The 14,861-nt window shown below is 42.5% G+C and overlaps 1 protein-coding gene across 1 annotated transcript in view; it reads left to right on the top strand.

The window, feature by feature from the left end:
• Nucleotides 1-14,861, top strand: part of LOC139449792 (carbonic anhydrase-related protein 10-like) — a 121,095-nt gene that overhangs the window by 15,237 nt on the left and 90,997 nt on the right. Inside the window, exon 2 of the mRNA XM_071231323.1 lies at nucleotides 13,617-13,655. Within this exon, the coding sequence (XP_071087424.1) occupies nucleotides 13,617-13,655 (39 nt within the window). The remainder of the gene's footprint in view (nucleotides 1-13,616; nucleotides 13,656-14,861) is intronic.

The raw sequence follows: 14,861 nt of genomic DNA, 5'->3' as shown, positions 1-14,861 counted from the left end.
TTCAGCCACTCAGCCACTACAGCCACTACAGCCCCTACAGCCACTACAACCCCTACAGCCACTACAGCCCCTACAGCCTCTACAGCCAATACAGCCCCTACAACCCCTACAGCCACTACAGCCCCTACAGCCTCTACAGCCAATACAGCCCCTACAACCCCTACAGCCACTACAGCCCCTACAGCCCCTACAGCCAATACAGCCAATACAGCCCCTACAGCCACTACAACCCCTACAGCCACTACAGCCCCTACAGCCACTACAACCACTACAGCCAATACCGCCCCTACAGCCCCTACAGCCAATACCGCCCCTACAGCCCCTACAACCACTACAGCCACTACAGCCACTACAGCCACTACAGCCCCTTCAGCCAATACAGCCAATACAACCCCTACAGCCACTACAGCCCCTACAGCCACTACAGCCACTACAGCCTCTACAGCCCCTACAGCCCCTACAACCACTACAGCCACTACAGCCCCTTCAGCCACTACAGCCACTACAGCCCCTTCAGCCAATACAGCCAATACAACCCCTACAGCCACTACAGCCCCTACAGCCACTACAGCCACTACAGCCTCTACAGCCCCTACAGCCACTACAGCCCCTACAGCCACTACAGCCCCTACAGCCAATACAGCCACTACAGCCAATACCGCCCCTACAGCCCCTACAACCACTACAACCACTACAGCCACTACAGCCCCTACAACCACTACAACCACTACAGCCCCTACAACCACTACAACCACTACAACCAATACAGCCACTACAACCAATACAGCCCCTACAACCACTACAGCTCCTACAGCCACTGCAGCCCCTACAACCACTACAACCACTACAGCCAAATCAGCTCCTACAGCCCCTACAGCCCCTACAGCTCCTACAGCCCCTACAGCCACTACAGCCAATACAGCCACTACAGCTCCTACAGCCACTACAGCCACTACAGCCCCTACAGCCCCTACAGCCAATACAGCCAATACAGCTCCTACAGCCCCTACAGCCAATACAGCCAATACAGCCCCTACAGCCCCTACAACCACTACAGCTCCTACAGCCACTACAACCACTACAACCACTACAACCACTACAGCCACTACAACCACTACAACCACTACAGCCACTACAACCACTACAACCACTACAGCCCCTACAACCACTACAGCCCCTACAGCCTCTACAGCCCCTACAGCCCCTACAGCCTCTACAGCCCCTACAACCACTACAACCACTACAGCCTCTACAGCCCCTACAACCACTACAGCTCCTACAGCCCCTACAACCACTACAGCCTCTACAGCCCCTACAGCCACTACAGCCACTACAGCCCCTACAGCCCCTACAGCCACTACAACCCCTACAGCCACTACAGCCCCTACAGCCACTACAGCCCCTTATCGGTCGAGGGGTGAACGTGAACACCGGCTCTAAGTCAACAAGTGCTAAAGGGTCTGGTTACGCATTTCTGTTGGGTTTACAAAACATTATCTAATGGTGTAATTAATGTCCCTGAAATATGGTATCTCGACTCCAAAATGTTGCTTGATAAAACGTTTCATCACTGACTGAGCAGTATGACACCGCGTATCCATCTTCTGAACCGAACTAGAGCTCTGAGTTTGACAAACGAACGTCGCACCCACTTGGCACGTTTAGAGTTATCTGCCCATGCCTGAAAATAATTGGTCAGAGAACGAGGGCAGAAACGAAAAAAGATTTTTTCATAAATTTTACTTTTGCAACTGAAACCAAATATCATAATGTCTCAATTATATTATATATTTTATGTTACTTGTCCATCACTACACTGTTTCCATGTGGCATACACATGTGTGGTTTCGGAACTGTAAATGGAGGTCGAGTCGTTTTTGTCCAATTTCTGTTTTGTGATATTTGATGCAATGATGGGTCCTAAATAAGTTAAGAACGAAAGAGGATTTGATGAAATTACAATCAATTTTTACCATTACCAGAGATATCCATGCTGCCTAGGGTAGACGGCAGATGGAACAGAATTTATCCCGACAGCTAATTTATTTTTTTTAAATATTTATAACTCAAGCAATTTCTTCCATCATTGCCATTAAATCATTTTCAGTGAAGCATATTTCCCATTATTGACAGCAACATAGCCTGGGATGAGGAATCACGACGCTGAGTGTTGTCTCGTGGCGGCTGGTCTATTTGTAAGCCGTGACACAGCTGGTATTCTTGAACAGTGCTTTAAAACGGATGTACTCCCAGGCTGTAACAGACACGTGGAACTTACCGTTAGCCAGTGTACACATGTCATGGTGTATATTGATTTCCAGAACAGTGCCATCTCGAAATAGCAGTTATGTTCCAGGTTTATTTTGCTACTTGCACACGGGAAATATTCAATGAATTATAATAATAATAATAATAATAATAATAATAATAATGATGATGATGATGATGATGATGATACGAGCCAAGGTTGTGGGACATTATCTCAATGTCGGTGTTGATTTTGTTGATGGTTCTGTACCACTGGACGGTACAGAAATGAGTGTCAACCAAGTGAAGTGCCATATCAAGTCGGACTCGGACTCGGAACGACCACTGCATCGAGTTCATGTGCAGTGTGTTGAGAAAATCAGCAATCCTGCAGAGTCCTTTGCTTGGATAAAGTCGTCTGGCCTGAAAATAAAAACGGAAGGCTTTCTGTTTGCTGCTCAGGACCATTCACTTCCAACCCAATGTCAATGTGTGATTTTGCATCAAAATGTACATACGAAATGTAGATTATGTAATACATTTAATGAGACTGTCCAACACATTGTCAGTGGATGCCCAGCTTTGGCACAAAGACAGTATCTTAAGCGACATGATGGTGTAGCTCGATCATTTTATTACCGTCTTCGCCATGCTTGTGGTTTTGACACAGGTCCACCCATGGTTCGACCCGGAATATGTAGAGGGCGTCATGGAAAATGATAAATACAAAATTCTTTGGAATAAGCCCATTTACAGCCTCAGACGTATCCAGGCCAATAAACCTGATCTTGCCCTTTTTGATAAATCCAATGAAATCATTTATATCATTGGATTTTCTGTCCCCTTTGACACCAATGTGATTGACAAGATTGAGGAAAAACATGGCAAATATGCGGACCTCGCTTTCGAAATGTCACGCTTGCATCCCAAGTACCAAGTTGTCCGACTCCACATTGTTCTCGGTGCCTTAGGTTTGGTGCCTCCCAGTCTGTTGACTGACATTTGGAGAGTACCCGAGTTTGCTTCCAGGAATACAGACCTTCTGACAATCTGGGTAATGCAGAAGGCTGCAGTGCTGGGGAGTCTTCACATTCTCCGATAAGTTCTGGGTGGGTTTGACTAGACAGCGCTTCCAGGGAGAAGTCCCATTCGCTACTTAGGCTGCGTGTGGAGGGGGCAAGGGCCCTGAGCTGATGATGAGCTTTACCAGCCTGACCGTGCCAAGATCACCCAAACCCTCATTGCTGCATTTATTAGTTTAATCTGTAAGAAATAATCATCAACATCATAATTATAATAATGTGAGGGGTGGTCTAAAAGTTGACCTTACTTTCAACTATGGGCATAACAATGTCAACTTGTCAATGTAGTGCATTGTTTGAGTACATTGTTCCTTGCAAGTGTATGTGTTCTGTTGATTTGTGAACGCAAATGGACGAGTACCGAGCAGTTATCAAGTCTTTTATGCTATAGAGAAAAGTACTCAGCAAGAAATTAAGGACCGCATGTCACAGGTGTATGGGGATAAGTACCCTAGCTATTCCACTGTTAAACGTTGGGCAGCTGTGTTGAAGGATGGGAGAACAAGCCTTAATGATGACACTCGGCATAGACGTCCCTCAACTTCCATCAATGAAGATTCAATCAAGGAGAAATATAAACTTATACAGTCAGATAGACGTATTACCATTGCTGAACTCGAGGAGGACACAGGTCTAAGCCATGGATCCATTGACGCTATGATTCATGAACCTTTACAGATGAAGAAGATATCTGCTCTTTGGCTGCCAAAGTTTCTAAATTCTGATCAGAAGGCAAAAAGAAATTACATTGCCAGAGACAATTTAGAGCTAATTGAGGCGGATTTCGTCAAATTAAAAAAGAGATTAGTAACGGATGATGCAACATGGGTCTACCACTATGATCCCGAGTCAAAACGTAAATCCATGGAATGGCACCGTTCCACTTCTCCGGCAACTCTCAAGTCTTCAAGATCAAAAAAGACATTTATGGTCAATGTAATCTGGGATGCAAAGGGTATGATCCTTTAGATTATTTAGAAAGTCAAATGACGATTAGCGTTGATTTGATTTGAGAGATTATGTCAAAGAAAAGCGGCGAGGAATGCTGTCTGCTGGAGTTCTACTACTTCATGACAATGCCTCTTCTCACACCCCTCGACTTGCAAAGGCTGCTGTGCGACAATGTGAGCTCGAAGAGCTTGTGAGAAGTGCATTGAAAAGCAGGGAGATTAAGTTGAAAAAAAACATTCACAATTGTTGGTTTTGTTTGTTAGGCTTAGAACTTTTCGACCAGCCCTCGTACAAATATGATAAATCCGCGCAACGTATGTCTAAACCGACCCTTAACGCTGGTACCCAGCTAATGTGGCTGGTGCTTCTTAATTACCTCAAGACGTTCTCTTTTTATGTGTACATGCATTGTCTCCATTGCTTAAAATGCGCTGTAATCGAACACTTCTGTCTCAATGTTCTCAAGTTGGTTTTCAATAAATGAAATCAGAACCGATTCTTCGTTGTGCCGTAAGTTTTACTTGTGACAAGTTGATGAGTTAAGTGGCACTTACAGGGCCTGGTGGAAGCATCGGCCCCAAGTTGAGCGGTTACAAGGTGACGTGTCTATGTCCACACAGCGCCGTGAAACCAAGTTTGGATCGGCCAAAGTTCGCGTGCTAGGACAACTTCGCTTGGTAATGGCCCTGATAAATCAATGCTAACACATTCAATCAGAATCGTGGCACACCCCTTTATTTGTTTTAGCATGGGAGAGAAGTACCGGAGTCAGGAGCCTGGAAGAAAATGGGGATGGGATGATGGCAGTTGGAATATTGGAGGTGGAGACGGAGCGGGGATTGTTGGGAGGGGTGCAATGAGAACAACATCGATGTCTTTTTATGGTGTCGTTGTCGTGCCGTGGTTGAGGGGGTAGGGGTCGGTGGGTGTACAGTGGTGTCATTTCTAGCAGTTGAGGTGAAAAGAAATCGTTGTTCGAGCATTCTAAGAATAATTCTATCATACATACAGGAAACCAAATATCACACATTCAAGAAACATGCTATCACACGTTCAGGAAACATGCTATCATACGTTCAGGAAACATGCTATCACGTTCAGGAAACATGCTATCACGTTCAGAAAACATGCTATCACACGTTCAGAAACACGCTGTCACACATTCAGGAAACATGCTATCACACATTCAGGAAACATGCTATCACACGTTAAGGAAACATGCTATCACACGTTCAGGAAACATGTTATCCCACATTCAGGAAACATGCTATCACACGTTCAGGAAACACGCTATCACACGTTCAGGAAACATGCTATCACACATGCAGGAAACATGCTATCACACGTTCAGGAAACACGTATAGCCTGAAAGGGAACTAGGCAGAAAATGGCGGTCGCAGCGAGCTTGATCAAACCCTACTTTGTCAGCACATCTAGATATTACGATGGATATCAAACTCACCAGCCATGTTTACCCTAATTACACTGAGGAAATGGCTCCATATCAATCATGATATGTGTATCTTTGTTATGCGATCGGGTGGTCACGCTCGCTGACTTGGTTGATGCATGTCATCGATCCCAATTGCGTGGATCGATGTTCATGATGTCAATCACTGGATTGTCTGGTCCAGATTCGATTGTTTACAGACTGCCGTCTTGTAGCTGGAATATTGCTGAGTGCGGCGTTAAACAACAAACAAACAAACAAACAAACATATTCCACAAAGTCGTAACTAATACGACCATTTCATTTTCGTTTAAAGTTCTCATCAACACAGCCCAACTTCCACCCACGTGTAGTACAAACCCTTTAAGGAATACTGAAGTGGAACTAACACATGTCTGGAATGAAAAAGAAGCGGCGGGATGTTTTCTCCTGTAATTAGGTTATTTGTCAACAGGGAACAGATGACACTTAAAAATACATTCCTGCCCACTGACTCACTGTGGGTTTCATAAGACAGTGCAATTCTTGTAAGGGAAAGAAATGTTTCCTATTAAAACCAAAATGCTATCACATTTCCGGTAATTCACACAAATGTTGTCAAGTTTTATGTGGCATCACGTGGTATGAAGCCTGAGTGTGTTTTTGTTTTGAGTTTCAACATTGACGTCCAAAGAAATAAGTGTTTGTCTCAGAACATCGTAGATCGAATAACGTCTAAAACGGATAAAATGTGAAATGTCATGCTGCTCCGAGGTCAGGGCGCTGGTCCCGATTGGGTGAAGGTCACAAGGTTAATCATGTTGTAGGATTTCGAATGTTCGATAAGGCCAAGCTTCTCGGGGGATCAGTCGCCATCGCAATTCGCTGTGTAGAGAGTAATGTCCCTCAGATGTGTCAGGATGCTTTGATCGTGGGATCGAATCCCAGATTCGCCCTGAATATGATTCTAGGTTTGTTAGCACCCGTGTTCGTGGGTTTCACCAATGTTGAAATCTGGTTTATTTTGGCTTTTCGCTGACGCTGGAGTTTAACTGACGTACTGTTGGAAGCTCCGTCAAACCCAGCTCAATGGGTTTCCAGTGTTATGAATGTAACGTTCAACATTATGTTTCTAGTGTTATGTGACCGCCTCCGTGGTCCAGTGGTAGAGCATCCGCCAGGAGAGCGGCATGTCCTGGGTTCGATCGGCGTCATACCAAAATACGTTAGAAGATGGTACTTGTTGCTAACCTGTTGCTTGTTGCTAAAGCTCGGATTCAGTATTCTGTGTCTGAGTGGGATGCACGCACGTGCGCGCGCGTGCTTGCATGCATGTCGCTATATAAGTGCAATAATCTTGAACGCGACGTTAAACCTCATCTCGTCTCACCTCTACTGCTATGTTGGTACAATTTCCCCTTTTTGCGATCGTAATTCCCAACATGATGTTGGTATATTTTTCCAGTAAAATGCGAAAATAATTTCAAATGTTATTTGGGTATACTACCCAATGTAATGTGGGCATAATTCTCAACGTTATGCTGGTATAATTCCCAATGTTATGTGGGTATGATTCCAATTGTATGTGGGTTTGATTCCCAATGTTATGTGGGTATGATTCCCAATGGTATGCTGATATAATTCCCAATGTTGTACTGGTATGATCTCAATATTATGTAGGCATATTTTAAATGTTATGTGGATACGATTCCAACGTAATGCGGGTATAATTCCCAATATTTTGTGGGTGTGCTTCAAATAATTATGCGAGTGTAACTTCCAATGCTATGCGAATGTTATTCTTAATGTTATTTGGCTTCTTATTTTTCGCCAAACCTGCAGCCGGTGGTGAATTTTTAAGTAAGGCAGGGACGGTCGGGTAGCCATTGGTTAAATTGTTCGCTCGACACGCCGAAGACCAAGGTTCGTTTTCCGACATGGGTACAATGAGTGAAGCCCATTTCTGGCGTCCCCCGCTGTGTTATTGCTTTCCTTATGACACGGATAAGACTACCGCCATTCTTAAGATTTATCTATCACAAGGAATAAAACCCGTAGGCGACATTGGTACCCGAGCGAAAATCATTTTTTGTATTCATAACCTAAACATTAAGACAAAAAGGCGACATAACGCCAAACATATCTTTGATACGTTTTTTTCTAAAATAATTTCTTATTAAAATAAATGGCGGGCCGTCACGTGTGACTAAGTCGTCTGCGGCGAGGATCCAAGGTCTGCGTTCGAATCCCGATTATTATGTTTTGATTTTTGTCAACATCATACCACACCTCGTGGTTTTCACCAAAATGGTATTTCTTTTATTTAAACATATTTTATTCACAAGGAGAGGGATTGGGCACAAGTTTTAACAGCATAGGTTGCCCTTTGGTAAATGACCGATGTCTCTTCGGGCTTTCCTCCTCCGTTGGGTTGACACTGTTCACGGCGACATGGACGTTCATTAATAATCCTGTTTAAACTTTGTTTAACGTTTCCTTTCTTTGAAGAGTGCTTTTAAACATTATTTTCTATCTCGAGTAGGCCATTTGCATTGGTTCGGCAGAATCTTAATGGCACGTACTTGCGATTCACTATCTTGCAGTTATTAGGATTATTCAGGAAAACAAGATTGCCGAGAGGAGTAATTCCTCTTATTGTCTCTTGCCTAATTTTTTTATTATTTTTTTATTATTTTTAAGTAAGCATGCTGAAATTATACTTAATATATAGTCGTCATTTCAAATTCATCAGAATTTATCAACTTTTAAGCTTTCAAGATGATTTGAATATATGTCGCTCATAAAGCCGTGGTGTCATTTTTTATTATGCTGTGCGGCTGCTGCAGCATTTCTTTGGAGTTAGAAATAATTGCTTTAAGAAAACGTTCACATTTACTAATGGCATAGTCTATTTAAAAACCACCCTGAAGAGATATGTTTTACACAGACGGAAGGAAACTTCACACTTGTCATATTCTATTAGGCTTGGTTAAATTGAGGAGAGACGCGAACACAGTGACAGAGATTTTTCAATTATTCGTAAAGGCAACTGATCATGTTCTTATTTCATCATATAAATGTTGGATCCGTTACACGAACATCAACCAAAGCTCCCTTCTTCAGTACTGTTTGAATATTGGACTGAAAATCATATGGGCCTTCTGAGAAATTTATGTGTCATTTTAATTAAAATTCGAATAAAGTCAATATTGTACAACAACATTCTGCAAGAAACTTTTATCAGAGACAAAATATTATTCTGACAGTGATGCAGATATTCCATTTTAGGCTCTGTAAAGAGGAGCAAAACATATTAATGTGAAGCTAAATCACCTTATTTCTGGACATCCAGTGAAAATTAGGTTTCGTAATATAACTACAATATTTGTTTGATGTTAAGAAGTTGACGAATGAGAGTCTGACATACTTTATGGATTCCAACGTCTTTCTTATATACTCTTTAAAAAAAGTGGGGCATACTCGGAAATAACTTTCGACAATTGTAAGAGATGCTAGTTTCTAGTAATAGTTGTATAAAAATAATGAAGGAATTGGGAACATGTTACAACCGGTAGTGACGTATAACAGTTGATGTTATGACGGCCATTTCTCTTGAAGGACGATAGGGGTAAGATGGGAAATTGTTGACAAGTTGACATTTTTGGATCAGTCGTACGTAATACCGCCACGATTTGTCACTTTCATTCACTGGACGAGGCATACTGTGTCTGAGACACCAAATGGTCACATCAAGGGGTATGTTCCACTCCTCGTGCAGCGCCTGACCAACATGGTCGGCGGCATATGACGTTGAAGCACAAGTCTCTCTATCATGTCCCAGACGTGTCCAATGGGGTAAAGGTCTGGACTCATTGTTGGCCATGGCATTCTAGGGATGTTGTGGTGCTGGAGGTTGGCGTTGACGATTCGTGCACGGTGGACACGGGCGTTGTCGTCCTGAACGTCAAGACGTCGACCCATACGCCTTGCAGACGGGACAACAAAGGGTGCCAGTATATCTTCCCGATAGTACTGTCCAGTGACCCTTCCTTGCACAATATTGAGTGGGGTCAGTCACAGTGATACCACCCCACACCATAACAGATCCATCGCCATATCTGTCATGAGGTCTCAGGTTGACATTGGCTTGACGTGCATTTCGACGTCGCCAGACACGACCACGCCTGTCAAGGAAGGGCAAAGTGAAAAGGGACTATTGATGACAAGTGACACAAGCGACGATTACCCCAGTTTGGACGTTGTGTACACCATTGACGTCTGTTGGCAATATGACGTTGTGTAAGGGGCGGCACAACACATGGCCGTCGACCATTGAGATTTCTAATCGTCTAAGACCGCCACCGTGGTCTAGTGGTAGAGCGTCCGCCCGGAGAGCGGAAGGTTCGGGGTTCGATCCCCGGCCGCTTCATACCAAAAGACGTTAAAAGATTGTACTTGTTGTTACCCTGTCTGGCGCTCGGCATTAAGGGGCTAAAACAAGGACTGGTCGGCTCGGAGTCAGTATACTGTGTCTGAGTGGGGTATTCATGTTAAACTGCGGCATGGTATCTTAGTGAGCTAGCACTATAAATCGGTATCAGTCCGGTCTAGTACAAGCAGCCACACACACACACACGTGCATGCACGTGGCTATATCAGTACAATAATCTTGGACGTGACGTTAAACCTAATTTCACCTCACCGCACATCTAATCGTCAGTATCCTGATGAAAGCTTGCAGCTACTTGATTCGCTTTTAGAGCTCGATTTCGTAGAGCCTGGTCTCTGTTCAATCAATCCAGTACTCTTGGCGTTGACCTGGATCGCCCTGAACGGGTACCTCGTCAACATTATGGGTTTGTTGGTACCTCTTCCATAGTCTGCTACTCACAGACTTTGAGATATTGAACTATTGTCCACTGCACGCTGACTTCTGTCAGTTTCCACCACGCCTATAGCCCGTAGACGCTCCGCGCTGCAGACACCGCATCGCGTGTTCACACACAAACAAAAAATGAAATTAAGTAAATCACAACTGTATGATAAGCAGATTCAATAAGATTAACAGAAATAAAGGTCCGCAGAGATTAATCGACCTTCCTTGAAAGTGTAAAAAACAGGAATGATGTTTGTGGCGCTACAGCGTGCGACACGTTCAAACTATAGGATGTGTTTGGGCGTTTTTACAGATATAAACATTCTTCAAAGGGTTTTTTGTCGTCAACACTCTTTTAAGAGCATTATATTATAGCGACATCTCAGTATAGATCTTTATACAATTGTCAAGCAATATGGTTGGTGAAAGTTAGTGTTCTTTGTTGTTTAACGCCGCACTATTCCAGCTATATGACGGCGGTCTGTAAATAATCGAATCTGGATCAGACAATCCAGATATTGACATCATGAGCATCGATCCAGGCAATTGGGATTGATGATATACATGAACCAAGTCAGCAAGCCTGACCACCCGATCCCGTTAGTCGCCTTTTAAGACAAGCATAGTCGCTTCTTATGGCAAGCATGGGTTGCTGAAGACCTATTCTAACCCGAAAGATATTATTGAAAGATTTACAGTAACAATAATGTTTATACTTGAAAAAGATTAACATGAGTGGGTTAACAATGACACCAAAAGGAAACAATTGTCACAACGGGATGGACAGGGCGACACTATCGTTGAAGTAACAAATAAAGCCTGACAGAAAATATAAATTGTCTCTTGCATGGGCAAGAGAATAACCAGGTTAGATATTTCTGCCGAAACAGATTCCACTTGGCGCAAGGGCATACAGTTGTGGAAATTATATGAATGGACCACTGGCAATCAGTGATGACATCATGTGTTCGCGAAAAGGGTAAGCATCCCCTGCCCTGCTGGTAGCACCCGCCATTCATACAATTTGCAAAAAAAGTAACTAAAGTATTTATTGCCTGATGCAGCACATCAGTACCCCAGCCATGCGACGCCAGCCTGTAAACAAACCAGACAATCAAGTGATCAGTGAACCAGAACATCCAGTGACACGAGAGTACCATTACTGGTTTTCAAGCATGTCTTCATATTACTGATTAAGTCTGACTCCTGTGCCTGACACAGCTCACAATTCTCGCTAATGTACATGCAGATTAATCATAATCCAAAACCCATCAGATGAGACAAGAACTGTGTCGGCCAAATAGGTCATTAAAGCTTCGGTCAGATTTTACCTACAACACTACATACAACACTGATATAGAAAAGATGTGCCAAATATATGGCAACTACTAAGTTGTATTATGTCAAAATATTTCGAATTATTTCGAAGTAGCACGATGATCCGGTGATGTATGGTGCCGTCCATGGCTGTGAGTTGTCTCCCTTAGCCGTGCATGATCCGCTGATTAAATCTTGGTCTGTCGATAAGCACCATATCTTGCATGTTGATATTCCAAAGTGATGATCGTCTATGGTAGGTGGCACTGCTACGTTCCACCCAGGCCGTAATTTAACTGAAATGTTCAAAGCAGCGTTATTCACCATTCACTTACATGTATATACGCATACCCGCATAAACATATGTTGTAGACCTCGTAAGTGTGTCAATTGTGCCTTTTCCATTTGATTTTTCGCAAAAAAAATAGGTTTAAAAATAAAACTTGCATTTAAGATATTTGGATATTTTTATCTAAAACATGAAAACATTCTCTTGTATGTCAAGAATCCATAGCTACAATAACGTCGCTTTGAGCTGGATTCTAATGACACGTTGCCCAAAAAATAGACGTTCAATCAAATAATACGCGAAAGAAATTTTGTTCAAAGTAATTGATAAGCGATGTCACTTCTGAAATATGGCCAATGAGCTTAGGGCGATTATCCAATATAATAAAGAAATAATACACTGCCTAATCGAGGATGATCACTGGTAAATATCGCTGTCTATCTCTGTTGTTATCATGGTCTGTATAGGAAAATACATTGGGAAAAATAGAAGCACGAAATAGGCATAGTGTTGCAATATTTGTCCATGCTGACGTCGTTGCTCAGGCCGCAATGACACTGCAAAATAGGTGTTAATAACATTCAACGCAAACATCACGACATTGACCAGTCTCAGTCTGAGAGTCGAATGAAAATGGAACGACAAATCCGTAAAAATGTATAAATAAAACAACAAAACCCTTTCCATATTCCTAAGAAATATCTTCTTAAAGCAGAGTCCATTGTACGATTCCGACTATATCAAGAGCGTGTGTTTTATGAATCATTATCAAATAGTGATGACACCAGGTGTTCGAGAAAAGGTGAGCTCACGAATCATTGGAAAGTGACTATGATGATATGGCAATACACGTGAGCATGTTGGTTCCCGACGGTAACATCCGTCAAAGGTCACTGAAGATGTTTCCTTACACTCTTAAATACCAGAGGATTATAATACGTCCCTTGATAGTCAACACGAAACTTTAGATAGTAGTCCATGGCGTCGAAACTACCCTGCAGAGTTGTGTCCCTTAGATACCAGAATCTGCAAGATCGAATCCAGTATTCGCCTTGATTGTGATCATTGGTTTGTCAGTACCGTGGGTTTGACCCAAATTCCATCGGTTCGAATCCCATATCTGCCCCTATAATAACCAGTATCAGCTGTCACGGTGAGATCGTCAACGTCAACGTCAACGTCAACTTAACTTTTTTCTTCGAAGTAAAACGTGATGTGGCGTCAAACGCCAACCTATCCACTGTCGCCATGATGAGCCTGCTAGCATGGTGGCGATGTCATTTCCGTTAAAATGTCTGAAATGGAATATGTATATAAGTTTGAAAGGACTCCTTCCCTTGTCAAAGACGTGGCTATCATATATATCTTCATCAAGATCACACTATTTAAAATTAAAAATAATAATAAAATTTTCTCTTATTCCAGATCGTTGGGCGATGTGGTGGTCATACGAAGGATTATCTGGTGAGGCGATATTAATATTGTACCTAATATTCCGATTTGAAGTAATTATTGAATAGTATGACATCTTGACATTAAGGAATAATAATGACGCATGTATGATATTTGTATTTTTGCGTTGTCATTCTCCGACCGCCTCCGTGGTCTGGTGGATAGAGCATCTGCCCTGAGAGCGCAAGGTCGGTGGTTCGATCCCCGACTACATCACATGCCAAAAGACGTTAAAAGTATGTAATTGTTGTTTCCCTGCCTGGCGCTCGGCATTGTGGGGATACAACAAGACCGGTCGTCCCGGAGTCAGTATACTGTGTCTCAGTGGGGTATCCATGTTAAACTGCGTCATGGTATCTCAGTGGGCTAGCACTGTAAGACCAGCATTAGTCTGGACTAGTACAAGCAGACAGGCATATGCACACACACGTACACACACGCACATGCATGCACGTCGCAACATAACTGCAATAATTTTGAACGCGGTGTTAAACCCCATTTCCCTTCACCCATATACTCCAAGACAAATCCATCTGTGATCATTTTTCAAATCGCATTTATCACATTAGCGTCTTGTAAAAAGGACATCATCCACAATTTATTTCTTTGAAGATGGGATGTGTACTGGTGTTATAATGGACGGAAAATTCCATTGCGATTCTTACACATTTGTCTTTTATCTCACAAATTCATTTATTATTATTTATATTAAGATCCTCACTGCTTAAAAAACAACTTTGTTTTCTCTGAATTTTAGAGTGGAGTAATTTTAGGGGATCCACATAACAGGTGTTTATTTGCTCAAAACAAAAAAAAACGATTATAAAAAGTATTCACAAAGGTCCCCGAGCTGTCTTTTCATGCTGTTGTTATATGAACAGCACAGAGCCATATATTCCACATCATCATAATCAGAATTAATTGTCAGTTATGTGTAATAACGCAAAACCAGGGGGACTTTTTGTTTCTAAATCAGCGTAAGTTTCTCACAATATCCTCCAAAGAACAAAAACGTGAACAACTTCTTTGTCAGATCTGATAAATTGCCAGAGAAAGATCGGTATGGTCTTGGCACGTTGGATGAAAGTGTTCATTAATTTAGGTGTACCTTTACAACGTTTCGGCCAGGACTTTTAATTGAAAAAGATCATTATTTCCAGTATAAGTTTCGCCACTTAATTTACTTTGCGGAGAGAAAGAGACAGATGGAATTCATAC

Source organism: Haliotis cracherodii, unplaced genomic scaffold (genome assembly GCF_022045235.1).
Source record: "Haliotis cracherodii isolate W230 unplaced genomic scaffold, xgHalCrac1.p SCAF_8, whole genome shotgun sequence".
NCBI lineage: Eukaryota > Metazoa > Mollusca > Gastropoda > Lepetellida > Haliotidae > Haliotis > Haliotis cracherodii.
The sequence above is the reverse complement of the archived record's forward strand: the minus strand, read 5'-3'. Positions and strand labels throughout refer to the sequence as shown.